We start from the raw sequence: 22778 nt of genomic DNA on the forward strand, positions 1-22778 counted from the left end.
AAGTCGACCATGAAATAGCTCTAAAACATAACATAATGCAAAAAATAACCCAAACACGTGGAAGAAAAGTAGTCTCCACCATGACGTCATCCTCCAAGATAATCAAGAAGGAAACAAGGACCATGAGACAATGGTCCAAGTGTGCTCCTCACTCCAATAAAGTCCTAAAGTGCATGTTTACAACTCCAAATGGTGCCTCCACCATGTAGTCATCCAAAGGAGGCCCTACATCACCTATAGCAAGCATGTGGGAGCAATGTGTGAAAAATCGGTTACCTGATTCCTACTGCAACAAACAGATAATATTTCACCTACTTGTTAAATTACTTGAACAAGTTACTTGCAGTTTTCTATGGCAAATACTGAAATACATACACTGCAGCCTATGCAAAATAAAATACTGCGGAAACTAAATACTACACTGGAGAGAAATAAACACACACATCAACACATTTGTTTTTGGACAATGTCCCTAGAAAAACCCAATGTGGGAAAACCGGTGCAGCAGCTGAGGGTTTTAATTATTATGTAGTAGTAAATCTTGTTGAAGAATCTAGGGCAAATAATGGCTTAGTGATTCTTCTTCAAACTTATTGATAACATTTGTGTTGTCTTTCTCTTCTATATGCTTATCTTCGTTATGTTAGTGTGTTCTTCAAACAGTTATCACAATAGAAGATCAACAGTAGAACACATACACATTATGTTGGCTCCAAGCTAGGACAAAACCTCTCCTCTTGAGAGTAAAACCCTTGAATCTCTTCTTATATGTTGATTTGGTGTAGCACCGGATGTGATCTCGCCACAAAATTTGGTGGAGAGGTTAGGGCACATGAGATATCCAATACCAAAAGAGGGTTTGGGCAGATTCTAAACAGTTTGGGAGATATTAAAATAATTAATATTTTTAATGGAGTCCCTAAGTCTAAACTTAGGGAAATTAAAATATTAATGTGAATTAATATAAAATTGTGTTAGAGTGGTCCAAAAGACATGGATCAAGCCAGATCTAATCTTAGCCATCGATTAGGGACTTAATCTCGGTCGTTGATTTGTCAATGAGAAAAGTATAAGAGGAGGCTTGAGAGTCACTTGGAGAACACACCAAAGTGATCAGTCATTCTATTCTCTAGAGCGGGGTTTGCTAAGAGAGATAGAATCAGTGATCGAAAAGCAACTGAGGGGCATTGAGTACAGAGAGACAAGAGGCAGAGATAGTGTCGGGAGAGTAGAAGAGCAGCCAGAGAGAGTGACGCAGGAGCAATCAGTGCTCACGCAAGGCCACGTAGAGGCAGCTAAGTGCTACGCAGAGCACTAGAGAGGCCAGCGTAGCTGACGCAGAGCCTCCTGGGGCTGCCGCAGGCTAAGATATGCTGACACAGGGCCAGCGCCGAGCTAGGAGAGGCTGACGTAGTCCAGATTGGGCAAACACTGGGGTTTCTGGGGCAGATTGGTGTTGAGTAGCTATCGGAAGGATTATCTAGGGTTTCAGCCAGTAGATTTGTCAGAAACAGAGGTATTACTGCTAAGGAAATCATCGGTTGGGTAGGCCAGTTTCAGCACCCAGATTGTACTCTATTATTGCTTAATAAGAAAACCCTCAGATAGTTGCACCGGTTTTCCCACATTGGGTTTTTCCAGGGACATTAGTCCAAAAATAATGGTGTCATGTGGTGTGTTTGTTTTTGTTTCTTTTAGTTGCTGATCTGTAATATGTTGAGCATGCACTAGTGCTTATTTTCAATATTTACATTGTAAATAACTTGTTAAGGAAAATAACAAGTAGGTAGGAATAAATCAGATAAAGTGCATGGAGGGTTTTTAACTAAGTAAACTTAGAAACTTCAACATTATAGATGTTTAGTGTATGAATACCAAGACCCTTGACAAATCTTTGACTCAAGATTACCTTCAATATGCTTGTCACTATCCCTTGCACTATCCGACCTTTGTTTCACAGTCTTTAGCCTTTACTACACTCCTTAAGATTTCGGCCTCCTAATGCATTTGTCTTCTTAACACAGTTCATTGCTTCTCGGCTACCACAATTCTTCACTTGACAATGTGTTGAATTCTTCGTTATGTTGGGAGTGATACAATAGTCTTACACCTAGAGAGTATAGATCATCCGTGTTTGAGAGATAGACTTCACCGAGAGATAGTCCTTACTGTGATGATTTCTTCATTGGATAGATTGTGTTCTGCACTTCACCGAGAGACGGAATTGTTATCCAAGCTTCTCCGAGTTAATGCGGTTTTGTGTCTTCCTTCTTCGCTTTTTCTTCTTCAGAGATGATCCGAAGTTCTGAGCTTGTAATGCCACATCATGCGTTATGTATATGAGTCAGCGTTGACATATATTAGGCCGACATGTGAGCCATGAGCTGGGCCGACTTAAGGAGATCACTGTTTTTCATTTTAGGCCGACTTGCAAGGGATAGTGACACTTATTCATTTGAAGCGTAGATCTTTTTGACATGACTTACATAATAGTTATGTTAAGACACAAAATCCTAAAGACATCAAGAAGATGTCCTTGACCTATGGTACACACATCTTGCTCATGAAACCCATGATGCAAGGAATAAAATTGTTATATTTATCTAGGAATATTACATCTCTATGCTATGCAAAATTGTTTTCCTTAAATCATTCAAGAGAACTCAGAGTTGTGCATCTCCTGAATTTAAAATTTCCCTATTAAGGAAGCCACTAAGGATTGTAAGAAGAGGTCTTAGCCCTCTCACCCTCTTTAGCAAGAGCATCCCCATTGAGTTTGCCATAGGTAACTCATTGCCCATTTAGATCAAGGCACTAGTTTAGGTGGTGGTGATCAATCTCTCTACATTAATTGTTTTTTCTCTTTTATCTCTAAAATTCCAGATATCTAGAGAGTTTCTTTGGAATATTGCTAAAAGACTAAGTCACATGACATGAGGACACAAGACATCGAGGACAAGAAAATACAAGTCTTCGACACGTGACATGGTGACCCCCCAAAACATGACATAAAGGACACGTTATATATTATATATTATATATTAAAAAATATGACAAATTAGTGAATTACAAAAAAGATGAAATATATAAAACATTTACATGATGATGATACAAATTCAATCATACAACTAATGCATGTAACCAAAATAGCACAAGTGTAATCCATCTTTGAACCAAAAATACATCAACAAAGAGACCCTAAATGGCTTGTAGAGTCCAAAATAAATCATGCTACAATAGATAACTAGTATTACATAACATCAAAATCATTGCCTATATCGGGATCCTCATCATCAACATCACCCTTTAAGCATTAAAATAAGATAGAAAAAGCTTAACATGTCAAATCGAGATTGTATTTGAGTGATGGGTACATTTTGACTAGGGTCATGATAGAGGAGTTCAACAATCAATGCCACCAACATCTAGGTACATAGAGGGTTTGATCCTATTAATTAAACGTTAGTTCCATACCTTCATACATGACATACTCCAACGGAAACATTGCAATTCTTCCAATCCTAAATTCCTAAAAATTGTTAAGTCTGTTGGATTTTGAGTGGGATCTAAAATTCTACTTTTCCCATATGAAATCCAACGAGGTCGAAACCACTCTTAAACATCCCGAATCAACTAATGGTAATGTGAAAAAGTTAAGTAAAAGTGGCATTCTCCTTTATCCTTCATTTACCATTACCATGAAAGATTAAGGATGAAAATGAAAGATAAAGGAGAATATCACTTTTACTTTAAGAATTTAACATAAACATTAAATGCATAGCATTGGTAGGGCCTGGAAAAATCCAGTTCCCAACACTTGCAATCCCTTCTAAGATTGCTTAATCACCCTTAGTTGTACTCCAAAACCTTTGAGAGCTCCAAACTTGTGACTGAATTACATGAGAACGAGGCAATAAATTGATTTTATGATGCTTTTTCATTGGACATGTGTCCCAATTTCGGGACACCAGAAGAGCCCGTGTCCAACACCAATCAAACTCGTGTCTTGCAAACAGGGCACGAGGCAAACTCATGTCAAACATGTGTCACACATGTGTTGTGTCTGACGTGAAATACATGACACAAGGGGGGAAGGACGTGCCATGTTAGCTAAAAAGTAATTTTACTTGATATGTTATTGTCCTCTAAGTAGGAATTGCATTAAATAATTGTCAACAAAGAAAAATCTAGCAGTTATTGCATTGTAAACCCCACTTCTAGGGCTGATGTCATCATTATATTGTTGTTTTATGCATGTTTCAGCCATAAAAACTCAATTATATACCCTAAGCCTTGCATATCTAATTGATAGTTTTGATACTTTATCGATCTATCATCATAAGGCTATTTCTTCTAGCTGTTAAATGATATTGCATACCCCATCATTGAATATATATCAAATCCTAACTTATAACAGCCCTCTAATTTGCATAAGTGGTCTAGGGACAAAATGTTTTTACTATGGTAAAGATTATCTTAGCCCTCCTAACTCTGCCAGTACCCTATCCCAATCAGTAGACTTCATCCATTACCTTGAACCAATGTTGCAGGATCCGCACCCCCTCCCCAAGGATATCGATGTGGAACCACGTCCCATACGGATCCACCATTGATCCTCCGACGAAACTCGGATCTCCGGTTCTGCCATTTTTAGGCAATTCTTGGAAAATCAGCTCCGCGGGGGCCTGACCCGCGGTTTCGGCTAACCCGATCCGTGGATCCAGAAAGGATCAGTTACGGATCCGTGGAGGTTCAAGCATGTATCCACTGCGAATTGCGAGCGGATCTAAGAGAAGGTGGACGGTTCACACAATTATGAGGAGCGTTGCTCCCTACACGCTTCCTAGATGCTCCCTAATGGTAATGTTAAATTCTTAAAGTAAAAGGATGAAAATGAAAGATAGAGGAGAATACACTCACTTTTGACATTACCATGAAATGACTCAGGATGTTTGAGAGTGGTTCCAACCTCATCAGACTACATATTGAGCAAATAGAATTTCATATCCCATTCAAAATCCAGCAGACTTAACAGTTTTTAGGGTCAATGGGATTGTGGTGTTTCACTGGATTATATCATGTATGACAACATGTGATTGGCATTTAATCAAGAGCATTGAGCCCTATATGTACCCCAGTGTTGGTGTTGTTGATTATTGAACTCCTTTGTCATGGCCTTAGCAAAAATATACCCTTCACTCAAGTCAAAATCATTGATCAAACATGTTAAGCTTTATCTACCATATTACAAGGGTTGGATTAGGCCGTTTGATCAAAATTGGGGAATGTTCACTAATATCCCTAGAGAATCAAAGTAGAGGCAAAGGCTAGACAAGAGGAGGAATCTAGATTCTAAATAGTTGATGCATCTAGATGGTTGATGTTGGAATAATTAATCATTGATATACAATGGATGCCATATCTATCTTGATTTATGTAAAAATATGCATGTTTTCATGTCTTCTACAACTAATTTGGTATTTTTGATATATTTTTTTGAATAAAAATGCAAAAAATATTAACATATATATATATATAGTGGACGCTTCTAAGACGCTTCGCTTCCTAGATTTTTGGGAAATGGCGCTTCTGCGAATCCGCTTCCAAAAAACGTCCCCACTTTGTGCAACATTGCCTTGAACCCTTCTTATTGAATATCCTTGGGTGATTTGTATATAGGAAATCCTCCCATCTAGTTCAATTGCCACTAAATAGTTGGAGAAAGGCAGTTGAGGTGACAGCGGTGGCCTATCTCTTGTTGCTACAAGGTCTAGACGAACCTAATGAGGCTTTGCACTACGCCTGCTAGGTTTTGTGGTAACAGGTCACTCGTAGACATTACTTTCATTTTAATTTTATTTCAAAGATGAGCATTCTTTCATTCTGCAAAAAGATTTCCATTTTGTTGATTTGGGGTAGCATCGGATGTGCTCTAGCCACGAAATTTGGTGGAGAGGTTGGGGCACATGAGATCTCCAATACCCAGAAAGGGTTTGGGCAGATTCTAAACAGTTTGGGAGATATTAAATTAATTAATATTTTTAATGGAGTCCCTAAGTTTAAACTTAGGGAAATTAAAATATTAATGTGGATTAATATAAAACTGTGTTGCAATGGTCCAAAAGACGTGGATCAAGCTAGATCTAATCTTAGCCGTTGATTAGGGACTTAATCTCGGCCGTTGATATGTCAACGAGAAAAGTATGAAAGGAGGCTTGAGGGTCACTTGGAGAACACACCAGATGATTAGTCATACTATCCTCTAGAGCAGGGTTTGCTAAGAGAGATAGAATCAGTGATCGAAGTTGCAATTGAGGGGCAGTGAGTACAGAGAGACAGTGAGGCAGAGATAGTGTCGGGATATCAGCGCAGGAGCCAGAGAGAGTGACGCATAACCTACGTTACCGGATCTGCTGGGGGCATGCGGTGATACCTCGGATCCCCGAATCCGAAATGGGTACGGGTACGGATACGGTGGGATCCGTACGGTCACTTTAAAAAATGTTCATCACGCAGTTCAATTGGGTTTCAATTCTCAGTTTGGTTTCTGTATAAATCTGTGTGTAGGTATCGCTATCGTTATTGTTTATTTCGGCTTTCAAAACGGAATCCACGGCCATGCGTTTCACAATCTCTATTCCCTTCCTCGAATTTATACTTTTTAATTAATACTTTATATGAATTTACGTTATCCCGGATTACCTGTCTTTAATGATTTTATCGTGGTAATTGCTAGCTCCATGCAAAATATAAATTTATTAAATTAATTGAACTTTAAATCACTAATTAATCATTACGCAGGAGAATAAGTCTATGTATTAATTTATTAATTTATGATATGTATTAATTCATTAATTTATGATATGTATTAATACCATTTCCACGAGTGCTCAAAAAACATAATCACTAAAGTGTGGGTTAAATATTAAAAAAAAAATTATAAATAAAAATTAAATATAGTAGGCCCGTGGGCCGTAAACCATATAGTATATTAATATAATTTGTAAGTTATAAATAAAAATTAAAAAATATTTTATGTTTATAACTTTATGTTTATAATTTTATTTTAATAATTACAATTTATATCAATTATTTAATACGTGTATTGTTTTTTTAATTAATATTTAAATTTTATATGTTTATTAGTTTTAAAATTTTAAATTATGTATATATATAATATTAATAATTTAATTAGTTATTTATTTAAATTTAAATTTTAAAATTATTTATATAAAATAATAATTTTATATTTTATATTTTTTTTAATTAAAAAATATTTTATGTTTATAACTTTATGTTTATAATTTTATTTTAATAATTACAATTTATATCAATTATTTAATATGTGTATTGTTTTTTTTTATTAATATTTAAATTTTATATGTTTATTAGTTTTTAAAATTTTAAATTATGTATATATATAATATTAATAATTTAATTAGTTATTTATTTAAATTTAAATTTTAAAATTATTTATTATAAAATAATAATTTAGAATTTTATATTTTATATTTTTTTTAATTTTATTTCGCCCTGTACCACTTTAGAATTTTGTTTTGAGAATGACATTTTTATTAATTTATATTTGGTTATCAACGCAGGTGTGATAAACATGGAACCATTACAACATGAATCTAGTGAAGGAATAAATGTCAATAAAGATCCAAGATTCATGAATGGTTTTGATTTTAAACATCAAATGTATTTTTAAAATTTTTTAAAAATATTATTATATATTTTTGTACTCGCCGTATCCTCGCCGTATCCGGATCCTGGCTTTTCAAAAATCCAACGGATCCGTATCTGTATCCGTATCCGGATCCGGATCCGTATCCGTATCCGTATCCTGGTAACTTAGCGCATAACCAACCTGGGCTCACGCAGAAGCAGCCAGGAGTTGTGCAGTGCTTCAAAGAGGCTAGTGTAGCTGACGCAAAGTGCCAGAAGGCTGACGCAAGCCCATTCAGGGTGACACAGGGCCAGCGTTGGGCAGAGAGAGGCTGACACAGTCCAAAAAGGCAAACGCTGGGGTTTTTGGGGCAGATTGGAGCTGAGGAACTGCCAGAGGGTTTATCTGGGGTTTCAGCTGGGACATTTGTCTCAGACTGAGAGGTACTACTGCCAAGGGCATTCTCTAGTGGGTAAGCCAGATTTGGCAACCAGAACGTACTTTGAAATTGCTTAATAAGAAAACCCTCAGATAGTTGCACCGGTTTTCCCGCATTGGGTTTTTCCGGGGACATTGGTCCAAAAATAACGGTGTCATTTTGTGTGCTTGTTTTTGTTTCCTTCAGTTGATGATTTGTAATATGTTGAGCATGCACTACTGTTTATTTTCAGTATTTACATTGTAAATAACTTGTTAAGTAACGGAACAAGTAGGTAGGAATAAATCAGTAAAGTGCATGGAGCATTTCTAACTGGTAGACTTAGAAACTTCAACACATTTCTGTTTGAGTATTCAAAATTTGTCATGTTCTTTGCCTTCTAGTTCACTGCTCAAGAATGAATTAGTGTAATTTTGTGAATGTAACAAGAACCCCTTAAAGCTCTTCCATTAGAATTAATCACATCATCTAACGAAGACACCACCATCTTCACATGATATAAAACGTCATTAGATACTTCCATAGAAAGGTATAAATAGTAAATACCATGAACACAAAATGCTTGAACACATTAGGAACTTGTGATTGACACAAATTATGTACATAAATCACTTCAATGGGCTTATGTGCATAAAGGTCTTGCTCATTGCAACCATTGACATTGGAACTTTAGCATGAATCACATTAATAAATATTTCAGACATAAATGAGAGAAATTCGATTTTGTTTCAATGCCTTGAAATGCTAATTGCTCTCCTTTAATTTTAAGTCTCATCCGTTGTATACAATATGCAAATTTTACCAAAGGAAAAAACACACTGATATGATTTCAGCAAAAAAAACATAACACCTGGATTGTGATCGCCATCTGAAGGTTCACAATTAGTACAATGCTTGTGAACATTGTTGTTCCAACTGTGTATATGCCCACCATTTGTCCATTTTCCCTGTCAGAGTACTTAGAATAGCCGAGAAAAACGACAGAAACACAAAGAAGTGCCTGCCATCATATCAGACTTGATGAGAATCTATGATAAGTTGATAACACTACCAAGTAAAGACCACACACCAAAAAATCTACAAAAAATAAAAATAGGATAAAAATGTAGTTTTACAGAGCAGTCTATAGAACACAATTTGAGAAACTTCATAAACCACGCCCATCTAGGGAAGAAGGCCCTAAACTTCAAGGAAAAATAAGCTCAGTGCCTGCCTGAATAATGCCATTTACTAGCCACAGAGTTACTTTCCATGCTGTGAAGCATTGATTTCTTTGGCCCTGCACGTGACCCAGAGCTGTGTTCAATTGATTTATTCTATATATTAAAAACAATAGCATACTTTGCATAAATAGGCATATTCATATTTTGAGAGATCAGTATTTCAAAAGAGAATACAGATACATAAGCTTTCACAAACTCATATAAAAAACGAGCTTCATAAAAGACTTTGAAACATGACAGATTTCAAATTGTTGGTATCAGCACTGAAACTCTACCTGCATGTAGAGAGCTGGATACCTCAACCGATAAATTGATTTCACATCTTGGTCAAGAACGGCTACCACACCAACAGGTAATGCTGTAAATAGTACATTGTACAATGATAAAAACCAATCTTGAAATGCTGACTGTCCCGAGAACATGGTCAATGCATTGCAGAAGAAAATGGAAAACCCAAAGACGAAGTTCTTGTAGAAAAAGTACTTCACCTGCAATAGAAGTGAATGTTGCAGTGAAATTTGATTAAAAATGCTGACAAATATTTAATTTTAATGAGCTCCCACAAGGACATTTTGCATAGAATAATTTAAAAGTGGCTTAAAATGCAAAATAGAGAACTATGTCTATAAAGCTGGCATTCTTAAATACCATGAATGAGATCCGATTATAGCACCATCCACCATGAACCAAAAGAAGTTGTTCAAGAAAGCGAAACTGTGCTATTGAAAAATCTGCTGCCATAGATGCCTGTATGATAACATAATAGTCATGTCAAGTTCATTTTTCACTAATACTAAGAACTGCACAGAAATCAAAATGCAAATGTATCAGTATGTCATGGCATACCGTTCATGCACCGAAACAAACACTAGGGTTACAAAAAAAAGCAAGAAAAAGGGATATGTGAGACCTCATCCCTGTGATACAATCAAAGCAAGAATGATTTAACTTATTGAGGATAAAAGCAGAGCTGCTATCCTTCTTAGAATGATTTAACTTATTTAGGACAAGAACATACCTGTTGCCCTTCAACACCACTAATGCCAACACCAATATTTGCTTTCTGAATCATACCAACATCATTTGCACCATCACCAATAGCTAAACAAATTTTATGGCCATCATGGCGTACAAGTTCTGTCACAAGTGCTTTCTGTTTTGGAGAAACCCGACAACAAATCACAGAGTCACACTGAAGAGCTAATGTTAGAAACATTTTCTTAAGGTTGTTGTCCAGGAAAACAAGCTCAAGTGACTTTCCATCAATAATAATTGCATGTGAATTTTCTTCTTTATGAGCTATGGCTGCATCCAAAACATCTTGCCCTGCTTTAATTTGCTCAGAGACAAACGATGCAAAAACCTGAAATAGATTCATGACTGTGTTGGTTACATCTATAAATTTTAGCAACAATTTTTTTTCCCAGTAGCCTTTGAAAGAACCAGAGAAATACAATTTTAAACATATGCAAAGTAGAACATACTGTGAATTATACAAAATTCAAAAATAGCAAATGTAATGGTTCAGCAGATGTAGCTATATGTTGATTTGGTTTTGGTTTTTTTGTAGCCGTTTAGAGTCTCTAGAGTCTAGATTGCATAATACTTTTACCTGAACTGTACTATGATAATACAACTGTTCAAGTTCCTATGAAAGCAATAGAAGAGAAAACATATGCATCTGCATGCAAGGAAAACATGATAAAGCACTACAAGTAAGATATAAGAGAGCCCTATAAAAGGTTTTGAATTCTGCAAACTTATCACCTCACCGGGTGAGACAGGAAGTACAAATCATAACATCAAATAAAAGCCAGGAACACAGATAAAGAATTTTCTTCAATCTTCATCTACTTGCTTCCCAATTTTCCTCTATCCTTGAGTGGGAAGAGTGAAATGTCACTTTAGATATGATCTAAAATATCTATATAACAAGAGTACAGAAGATAAAAGCATACAAACTTCTGTAATGCTGAAACAAACTACATCCACCTAATAAGAACCTATGTTCCTCCAAGGTTTCGGAACGTAACGGTGACAGGTACAAAAACGAATAAACAATATAGATTAATTTAAAAGACCCAAGAACCAAAACAATCTGGATGCAGTTGTTATCCATAAAAATGTATAATAGAAAATGATAATCCAAATTAATAAACAAAACATCAAATTAGGCATACCATAATCGATGAATCTCTGAATTTTTCATTAATAGAGAATATCCAGGTACAATGAAACATTAAATATATGAATCATCATAACTGTGTTGATTTTTGTGTAGCATCGGGAGGTATTCCCGAATGCCAAGATGCCGCATAAGTTGGCCTAGAAAAATTATGGAAATTTTATTTTTGGGTTTCATGTAGGCTCAAAAGGGACAAGTCGGCCCCCCATGAAAGGCTGTGTCCCTTGGGGATAAATGCACCCATTCGACTATATATATATATATATATAGATGATGTGACACTTCATTTGTCCCACACACACTCATCATCTCTCTTATAGGAGACACTCGTGGGAGCAGAAAAAAGGATGAAATAGCTAAAGTTTGGACTTTATTTTTGGCACCGATTTCTAGATATTTTATTGTAAGCCTTGCTGAAGAATAATTTCTCCTAGAAGAAGAGTTGTTGGGTTTTCTCTCAAGATTGGGTTTCCCAAGGGAAATTTATTGTCTCTATTGCGCATGGCTGTCTCTTTATGATATTATTTGTTTCTACTGTTTTCGCTGCATTATTGTTGATATTTTCTATGTATAATTGCTTGATGATATATGTGGCACAAGATAAATTAATTGAAGAACATTAGAAGTAATTATCAGATCAGAAAATTGGTTTCTACTGTGCATTATTATAGAAAATTCAACATGGTATCAGAGCGAGGTTGATAGAGCAGCCATTAGAATGTCCCTAGAAGCAAAGTTGTGTTGGTTGTAAGTTCGTCGATCAAGGGCTGAGCTCTGGCCAAGTTTGGACTGTGGAGAATGAGGGTCGATGCCCTAACCGCATATTGAAGAAGATAAAAAAGGAGGTCGAGAGCATCTAAAACCATGATGAGGATCAGGTTTTGAGAGTTCTGGTGCATTTTTTATTTATCCCTTTTAGTTCTTTTGTTATGGCATAGGTGGTCATTTATGATGGAGTGAATCGATCTGATGGTGATTATTCTGGAGGTAGTCTTAAGATCAATCATGAGCTTAAGTCAATATGTTGTGATTCGATGGTGGTCAGGTTTATACAGAGCAAATCGATGAAGTAATCTTCTGCTCTAATGCGTACAAGCGTGATTCTGAAAGCTTGGGATCGGGCATGATGAAATGTTGGTAGCATGACCTCTGAATTGGCACCAAGGCTATTGGTAGTTCGATCGTAGTTCTGTGCAAAGAACGTGCATGTGTGTGAGGTTGGAGGGATAAAATCTTAATACAGGTCAAGAATCGAACAATGAACATTTTCAGTGATCAATGACAGCCCAGTCCGCAAACCGGTGCTCAATTGATTTTTGCTTTGTCTCTGATCTGGTGCAACTCAATACGTGTGATACCTTTTGTGATAGTTCGATCTCTGTAAAAATTTCAATAAAAGCTTTGGCATTACCTGTGTTGTTCCAATCAGTCTGAGGCATTCAATTATTATTTTGTTTATTTTGAAAGTGTTTTCCTGTTGAGTTCAAAAATCATTCATTTCCAAAGAGATGCAGATTCCTTAACTTTTTTATGTCTGCAATTAAGAGATAAAGGTCGCTACAAGTTTATTTTAAAGCCACGACTTGGTACACAGATTGTTATAGGCTACAATCTGAGTTATTTACATTGAGATAGGGTCAAAACTCTACATAGTGGAGTTACTCAACATTAAATCGAATGATGCCTCGAAAGTTAACCATTTCATTCTCTCAATAGCGGGTTTATTTGCCTGGAATAATTCTGGGGAAATTCAGCCAGTGGACTGTTCAAAATTGGCTTGCCTATAGGAAACACATCATTCCTTTCAATTCGCGTGGTCAAAGGCTGTAACAATGTTTTGACCCCTTCAAGTCTGTAGGACATATACTCTCAGTCTCAAGCCTGTAGAGTAAAAAAAAAGGGAGGGGGCGTAATTGAACCCTAATCTTTGTGTTTACAGGCCTGTAGCATATGGCAGAGGAAACAAAATGAATTCAATTTCTTGTAACCACAGGTTGTAGCGTTTTGCCAAAAAAGATGCATTGAACACAAATTCTTGTAGTTGCAGGCCTGTAGGATTTGAAAGGAGATAATCGAACCCTCAGTCTAAGAACTTTTGGAATCTTCACACAGAGATAGACATTTCTCCAGTAACAGAGTTATTGGTTTCAATATATGAAAACTACTGACTCTCTTCAAGATAATTCATCATTGATAGTGCCTGATGTTTGAAGTCCACTGACTGAAATAGTATGACTGAGATTGCTTGCGACTATAAACTAAGTGCTACTGACAGAATTGCTTGTTACAATGCTGATTATTGTGCTAAAGATGATCAGAGCTGTTGCCTAGGGTTTAATTTGTTTGTTGGTGAACTTGATATGCTGCTGCTAGTCTTGTCAGTGAATTTGTTAGAGTGGAGTATGCTGCTATAATTGGACAGTATGATGTGTTGTTCAGTGTTGCTTGTATGTTCAGTAGAGTTTGTGAGTTTATGTGCTGTTGGAAACCTGGATGTTGAGAGCAGTTGTTTGTTGAGCAGAGTAGAGTATGACTGTTCAGAGTGTGTGAAATTGATGGTAAGTGTACATGAGATTCATGTAGCCAAAAAGGATGGTGTTGTGTGCTAAATTAGAGAAACAAGAGGGAACTGAGGAGTCTTTATTGGAATAACTTGAATCCACATGACGGAAAAAAGCCCTAGCTCTTATGCAAGAAAAATTAAAGCAACATGCATCAGCAGCTTATGGTGAGGACGAGGATGAGCATCCACCTCAAAAGAAGACAAGGAATCCAAGTTTGATAAGATTGCAAATGGGCTTCATTGATTTCTGCAAGGCAAGGATCGAGAAGGAATTGACAATTTCCTACAACCCTCTGCAATTTCTTCCTTAATCAAGAGATAAGTACTTCATATCTTTCGCCCTTGATTATTGTTATTTTCCGTGGTGAGTCTCTTGTCTTTGTATTTGCTTGGTTATAATTGTTTTTCCATGGGCTCCCGAATGAGGTTTGTGTGAAAATTCCAAACTGGAATTCTATTGCAGCAACTGGAAATTATTCTCCTAATTGTTAATTTAATTTAACAATTTATTTGTTGTTTGCTACGGCAAATACTGAATAAGTCACACTGCAATCTACACAAATAAAACTGCAGAAGAATAAACGCTAGAAGAAATGCTAGCACACACATAAAATAACACAATTGTTTTTGGACAAACGTCCCTGGAAAAACCCAACTTGGGAAAACCGGTGCAGCAGATGAGGGTTTTAATATTATGCAATAGTGAAAAATCTGAGTACAATCTGGATGCCTAAAACTAGCAATCCACAGCAAGAAAATCTGGGCAAAATACTTAAGGGAATTTCCCTTCTCTCACAGGCAATCTCTGGCACAACTTGCCTTCAGAAAACTTGACTTCCAAATCCCAGCGTGAGCCTCTCCTACACTGCCTTTGCGCTGTCTTCCACACGTGTGGCTCAAAACTGCCACTGATGAAGTCGTTCTTCCTCCAGTTGCTGAGGAAATCGTCTCTTTGGCCTTCTGAAACCTTTTCCCAGCCTCTGGAACTGAAAACGATTTTTCTCACCAGCAAATTGATCTGCCTTGCTAAAGCTATTGCATAGAGCCTTTGCACTGCCTCTCTGGGATAACTCAGCCCTCTTGCTGCTGCCTCTTGCGGGTGTGGTGTGGTCAGTAGGCCAAGCAGCTTCACGACCTCTGCTGAAATGAGGTTCTTTTGGCTCCCACTGTCAACACTGAATTTCAGCGGTGAACCCTTCACCCACATCTGTGAGTGGAAGAGATGCTCCCCCTCCTTTGGATCTTCGGGCTCATTCTTCTGGATCTTGGTGGTGGCAACAGTGGCGCTAGGCTCCACGTCAATAATTTGCTTCCCTTTGTCATTCCCCTTGTCGAGTTCTGACTCAGAGTCGGAATTATGCATCTAATTCTGAACCCTTCAACTCGGCCACCAGCGACTGTTTGGCCCGACACTCACTTGTGTTGTGAGTGGAGCTCTTATGAACTCACACCACTTTCCTGTGTCCTTCTTTGACTTCGTGGTGTTGTTCTTTTCTTGCGGCTTCGACGAGTTGTCTTGGGTCACCCCGCCTTGGCTTTGTCCTTTGTTCTCTAGTTTGGGGGCACCTTTCCCTTGCTTCAGTTTCACAGTTCAAGAGTCTCGCTTATTTTGTTTAAACTTCTGCTCGATCTTAACAGTGTATCGGTATGTCGTGCTAAGCGAGATGTCCAGGCACTCCATCTTGTCCTGGATGTACCTATGTAGGCAGTCGCAGCATTTGAGTACCAAATGCCGCTCAAAATATTTGATACCCAACTTCATGCGAAGGGTGTGAAAAATATTGGTAAACTTCAGCACGTCTTGGTCCCTTCCTTGCGCAACATGGTCCACTTTATGTATTTATCCTCATAGCTCCCCACAGGGTAGTAATGTTCCTTGATGGCGTCTCGGAACGAATTCCAAGCGGGTGCAGCTGAAAACAGTGAGGGTTCCCTCTCGTCCTTTTGCTCACAGTAGGTTTCCCACTAGTGCCTGACGTGGGGGACAGCTTTGAGAAGAGCAAAAGTAATCTTTTCCTGGCTGGAAAAATCTTGAACACAAATATATCCTTCTAGCAGATTTAACCATTTATCTACGGTGTCTACATCTATCTGACCTTCAAATATGGGGATGTCAAAGTTAACTTGTACCTTAAAGGGTGTGGCGCTTCCAGAGTAGCTGTTGGAAGGAGATGCGTCACCCTTGGGTAGCCGCTGAAGGATCTGGGCAAAGTTTTCCATCATCATGTTCCTCTATCGCTCGAGGGCTTCTTCGAGCAAGATTTTGAAAGGATCTCCTACCCCCTCATCTTTCTTCTCTTCCGCCATGGGAGGTCGTCGGGATTTGCGAGGCTAGTCTTGCAAAGGTTCGACCAGTTCAAGCCCTAACTCCTTATATCCTGACCTCATTGGGGACATGCAAAGAAAAACAGAGGAAGCACAGATCGCTCTGATACAACTGATTCGAACTTAAACAGGAACGCAACAAATTACAGATATAACCATAAATACAGAGATGTAGCATAAAACACTTCATTTCATTAATGTCAAATACTAAAATATGCTTGCAAAAAAAATGGAAAAAAGACTAGCTCGGACGATGATAGCTTATCTCTAAGAGGAGATGTAGTGGCTACATGCCTCTGAACTGTGTTACAATGAGGCTCAGAGGCTTATTTATTATTGAGAAACAATGGAAAGCCCTAAACACCCAAAACCCTAACTCTAGGAGATGAAGCGCCAAAACTATGGGCCCCATTTGGGTAAATTGGTACATCAACTTCCCAGGGTTGTAACTTTGGCATACGATCTCCGTTTGAAGCGCACAATACCTCATTAGAAAGATCTATCCAAGGACTACAACTTTCGATTGGCCAACACTGGTCTATATCCTCTATTGGCCCCGTTTTTCCCAAAAAACGTCGTTTAAGGCCTCAAAACGGCTCCGGAAGTTCAAGACCTAAAAAACTGCCAAAAATAGTAACTGTGCTACAATTAAGGAAACTAAAAAACTAAAAGAGACGGTGGTGGGGGTCCCAGTGGAATAGGCGGGTGACCACCAACATGCACCTGGATCAGTCGAGTTTCCTTAATGGGGTTGCGCAGGGCCTGCGCAAAAGCTTTAGAGGCAAACTTCGATTTGGCCAGTTAGAGGGTTGTTTTATTTGTTGGAGGTCGGGAGAATTTCCAGAAGGGGCCAGCGAGTCATTCTCAAAGGTTGAGTTGAGCAGATGGTTTGATCAGTTGCAGTTTCCAGGCAAAGCATACCAATGTTTGAAAACTCTGACTCTGACTCCGACTCGACCAAGGGTCGACTCCTACTCCGACTCCGACTCAGTATCGACTTAGCTAACTCAATTTCCATGACTTGATCGTTGTAAAAAATACATTAAATATTTATTTTTTTATTAAAAAACATAATTTTAAAGATTTTCATTCATGTTTCCAAACGCACAGCATAAGAATATAGGTAGAAGACAACACGTGATCAAAGTAGGCTCATGAATATATCCATTATATCAAAATGGCACCCAGTGCATTGTCCAATACATACATGATGATGATATAGAGATCAAAACCAAAACACATAACCAAGGAGGCTAGAAATGGCCTCTACAACAAAAGTAAATTGTGACCAGTACTACTAGCTACTGCTAGAGGAGCCAAGATCATCTGGATCAACCTCTGGATCAGAGTCAGGCATGGGCCCCCATGGCTCCTCCTCATCATCATCTCCAACTGCAACCGTAGCAAGCTGTGCAACAACTGCAAGGTGAGATAGACAAGATATGCGCTTCTGTCGTGGCTAAGCAAAGGAAGTGCCTGCAACTAGAGGACTTGCTGGCCCTAAGGCTGAGGCTGGTACAAGTGGATCAGGATCTGCACTCAACTAAACATTATGTTCGAGTGATGCCTCCACCTGTAAATCCAAATCAAGATCCTCATCAGAATCAAACTCTGCTAGATGACTCTCCACTACCCAATCTGATGTTGGATCAATGTCTTCCAACACAATGGGATCTGAATCAGGTCTTTTGTTCAGCAATTGGTTGCGTCTAAGCCGGAGATTGTATTGGACATAGACTAGATCATTTAACCGTTTTTTATCCAAATGGTTTCTCTTCTTCATGTGAATCCTCTCAAAGACGGACCAATTGCGCTCACACCCAGTAGCACTACAAGTTTGACTCAAAATACGAATTACAAACTTCTGCAATTCAAGGCAATGGCTACCAAGAGCCTCCCACCATTGTGCTGCAAAAAACATAGGAGTGTAATGAGTTAGCTCAACAAAATTAGAAAATTATATCCAACTTTCAAATTATAAACGATTTAACAAAATAAGTATTAAGAATTTGAAAATTGAAATTTTTTACCTGGCTCATCTGCTTCCCTTGCAATCTTTGCTAGGTTCTTCCCAAAGGTACCTGAGGCATTGCTGAAGGTTGTGGCCTGTCGGTGTATCTCCAGCTGATCACACTCCAATGGGATCATGCGATCAATGCAGTCAATCAATCCATCTCTAACCTCCCCCTTCAAAGCTCCTGTCTCCTTAGCTTTATAATGATACCGTGGGTTCAAAAAATACCTAGCTGCATGTATAGGGCGATGGAGTTGATTGTTCCATCTTTCATCAATGATTGCCCAAATGGGCCCATACTTAGCCACTTTATCCTTGTATGCCCTCTTTATTTGCTCCTTTGCTTGATCCATAGCCTCATAAATGAAGCCCATAGCCAATCTTTCCCCATCCACCAACCGCAACACCTTAACTAGTGGCTCAGCAAGCTTCACAATCTCTGCTGCCTTTCTCCAAAATATTTCTTCATTAACTTTCTTTTTCAATTCTTTGCCTTCCTGTTTGTGAGACCACTGGCTTTGATTCCATTCTTCACTAGAAAATATCTTTTGCAAGTTTCTATGTTGTGAAAGCATAGATTGCAATGTCAAAAAATGAGTAGCAAATCTAGTGATGGCAGGCCTAATAATATCCCTGCCCCCTGTGCGTTTCCTCATCAAGCACAAAATCCATGAATAATTGTAGATAAATTTTGTTATGCTTTTGGCATGATCTACAAGTTTCTGACCCAATCTAATTTGCCAATATCCTCAAGCATGAGGTCTATGCAATGTGCAGCACATGGGGTCCAAAAGATGGTTCTGTGTTTTTCCTCTAACAGTTTACCAACAAGAACATAGTTAGAGGCATTATCTGTGATGACTAGAACAACATTAGCCACCCCCACCTCCTCAACAACCTCATCCATAAGCTGAAACAACAATTGACCATCTTTTACCTTATCAGATGCATCAACTGATTTTAGAAACATGGTTCCCTGTGGGCAAAAGATAAGAAAGTTTATGATGGTACGGTTTCTTTGATCAATCCATCCATCTAAGATGATGGTACATCCTGTTCTTGCCCATGAGCTTTTGAAATCTTTCAAATACTCATTAATGGAGGCAATTTCCTTCTGCAAACGATACCCCCTTATCTCATGCATAGTAGGGCCTTTGAAGCCTTTTCCAGTAGCATGTATGGCATCAAACATAGGCTCATAATATGGTGAACGGGAAGCATTGAAGGGGATATCAGCATCATACCACCATCTACATATGTAATCACAAGAAATTTCCCTCAATTCTTTCTTCCAATGGTCATCTAAAGTGGGTTGCAAAGTTCTACTAGCTTGAGGACCATGTGCATATGATGGAGAGGAGGGTGTGATAGTGAAATAACTTTTGATATTCATATCACCCTTCTTTTTCGTTTTACCCTTACCCTTTTCTTGAATAGACTCCAAAGAGGGAGGAACATATCGGAAGGGGTTGGATGCATTAGTACAAGGGATAGAAGAAGAACCCTCAAAATCAAAATCGGGGTTGGTAGCCAGCATTTTTTGTATATTCCTCTTCCTCCCAATTTCAGCCTCTAACTCTCTTTGCCTAGCCTTTTTTTCTTTAAACTTTTCAAAGTTGGCTAACAATTCCTTCCTAATCTCCCCAATTTCATCTGATTCACATGGAGTAATTTGGCCTCTAATCCCCGCCAAGTGTTGTTTCAGCCTATTAATGCCCCCAGGACCTTCCTTAATTTTTCTATGGAAAAATTTGCAATGCATTTGACTATCAACCATTTCAACATATGCCCAAACAACATCTCTCACTCTAGGTGCCATTTTTTGACTTGAAAATGAAAGCAAAAAATCTGAAAATGAAAACAAAAAATTAGCATTGTTTCAATGTTCATTTCTTTCACAAAAAACACTCTTTTCAATTTCCAAATTTGCACATAAAAATTAATAAGCAAAAACAGAGTTTTACAAGTGAAAAAAATACCTCGAGGCACAAACTGCCTCCTCAAGCTTGCTCCAACAAACCAACTCCTCAATGCTGCTCCAAATGGCTGCCCAAGAAGCTCCTCACTCCTACTACAATGCTTGCCCAAGACTCCTCACTACTGCTCCAAAAACAAACTCCACAACTCCTCACAAACTCTCACTAAATTCTCACTCAAATGCAATGAGATGGCTGTGAGGAAATGAGAGGGGTTGGGTGGGTTTTAAAGGGTTTAGGAGAGGGGAATGGACCTCAAATAAGCTATAGACAAATTACAAATCTAGTTGGGGTCCCCAAAAAAGCAAAAACAAAAAAAAATCGTTGTTTTTTGAGTTTATGGGCCGCTGTCACTGAGCCAGCTTGATAATAACCCGGCCGGCCGAACCGGTTAGATCGCCGAGTCGACCCGGTGAGGCCTTGACTCGAACCAACTCGGCCGAGTCGGTTCCGAGCTGGCCGATTCTTAAAACAGAGGAGCGTACAAGAGTTTGCACAGAGGTGACGCAGAGGCTAACGCAAGGGCTTTCGTGGAGCCTATTTGTACCAGTTTTGGAGTTGGATCAGTGTCGATTGAGACAAAATTTGTCCCGCTAATTTTTGTTGTCAATTTCTTATATAGAGGATTGTCAGTTTTGGACATCCAGTTGTACTCAGAATTTCTCACTGCTGCATAATAACAAAACCCTCAGTCGTTGCACCGGTTTTCCACATTGGGTTTTTCCGAGGACACTTGTCCAAGAACAACTGTGTCATATTTTATGTGTGTGCTAGCATGTTTTAGTTTCTAGCATTTTTATTTCTGCAACGTTTATTTTATCTGTGAGGAAATTGCAGTTTAATTAATTCGATATTAATCAAAAAATTAATAAACTGATAATGAGTTAGGAGAATTAATTCTAGTCATTGTTGCGAACTTTTTTTGAGCTGACAATTTTATCGGCCAATAACATCGGTGATTTTTCAAGTTGAAAAATCGAGAAAAAATCACGAGTCGACGAGTTAAAATCGGGGGCTGCGGAAACATAGAGTTTTTAAAGGCAATTTTCAGTTTTTTTGTTCATTTAGCACACAGAGGGCAAGAGTGAGAGCTAAGTAGGAGGAGCACTCATCTACAAGGGCAAGAGAAGAGAAAAGTGAAGGAATTTAGCATCCCAAGAAAAAAAATCAAGTTTGGACCAAGTTTCTTCAGCAGAGCATGGTTTTTAGGTATGTGCATCAAATTTGACCCTTTCTTTTTTTATTTTTTCTTGTTTTTCCTTGGGTTTCTATCAGTATCACCATTTATTTTCCATAATTTTTGTTTGGATTTGAGTGTGTTTTTTTGGTCATTTTTGTTGCATTTAGTGGAGAGGGGGTTTTTTGGTCAAAAATGCAAAATTTTGATTGTTAGTTTTATTTGTTTAATTTCTTCTTGTGCCCTATTTTTTTCCATCATTTTTGCTTGGGTTTGAATGTGTATTTTTTTTATTATTGTTGCATTGAGTTGAGGGTTTTTTTTGTCTAAAATTCAAAATGTTGTATGTAAATTTTAATTTCATTTATTTAACTTGCAATTCTTCTTGTGCCCTAGGTTCAAACTTCAAACTTCAATCTTACATTAAAACTCAAAATTCAACAAAGTTACAAACATGCCAAGGAAATTGGACTCTCTGTGGAAATTTGGTGAACTTGATGGAGGGTTTAACAAATTAAATTTGACTTGCAAGTTATGTGGGCATCATATGATGGGGGGGGGTATACAGATTGAAGTACTACCTTACACAAGTTCTTGGACATGAGGTAGGGCCTTGCTCAAATACAAATCCAGAAATCATCTAAAGAGCCCTCATATCATTGGAAGAAATAGAGACAACCAAAATGTCCAAGGCAGCTCTAAAGAGTCAAATAGCAAGGGGTGGAGCATCAGGATTGGGTGGTGACCGTGAGAGTGGTACCAGTTCTACTTCACCATCAGCATCTACACCCAACCCCATAACTACTTTATCATTTTTTGTTCTTAGAACCACACCTTGTGCACAACCATCTATCTCGTCAGTTATTAAAAAAAGGGACAAGGAAGAAGCTGACAAGTTGTTGGACAAGTTTCTTCTCTAGAGTGATATTCCTTTCAGCATTGCAAGGAAAAATCCATTTTTCCAACCCGCGATTGATGTTATTGCTATTGATGACCCAGGGTACAAAGCCCCTTCATATGATGACTTTAGAGGGTGCATTCTTCAAAATGAAAAGGTTCACTGCACACTAAGATTGGAGGAGTTTAGGGGATCATGGGCACACACAGGATGCACTATGATGTCAAATGGTTGGACCGATCAAAAGGGTAGAAGCCTTATTAACTTCTTGGTTAATTGTCCCAAGGGGGCAACGTTTATTAAATATGT

At 38.1% G+C, this 22778-nt stretch overlaps 1 protein-coding gene across 4 annotated transcripts in view; it reads right to left on the reverse strand.

Moving 5' to 3' along the window:
• Positions 1–22778, reverse strand: part of LOC149245246 (putative phospholipid-transporting ATPase 9) — a 307919-nt gene that overhangs the window by 101085 nt on the left and 184056 nt on the right. For all 4 annotated transcript variants that reach the window (XM_089457712.1, XM_089457711.1, XM_089457713.1 and 1 more), the window contains 5 exons: positions 10350–10694; positions 9980–10078; positions 9607–9819; positions 9322–9387; positions 8959–9108 (listed from right to left, as the gene is read on the reverse strand). In XM_089457712.1, coding sequence (XP_089313838.1) covers positions 8959–9108; positions 9322–9387; positions 9607–9819; positions 9980–10078; positions 10350–10694 — 873 coding nt within the window. The remainder of the gene's footprint in view (positions 1–8958; positions 9109–9321; positions 9388–9606; positions 9820–9979; positions 10079–10349; positions 10695–22778) is intronic.

Source organism: Pinus tabuliformis, chromosome 7 (assembly GCF_031772625.1).
Source record: "Pinus tabuliformis cultivar Carrire ecotype Pingquan chromosome 7, CPIR1, whole genome shotgun sequence".
Taxonomy (NCBI): Eukaryota; Viridiplantae; Streptophyta; class Pinopsida; order Pinales; family Pinaceae; genus Pinus; species Pinus tabuliformis.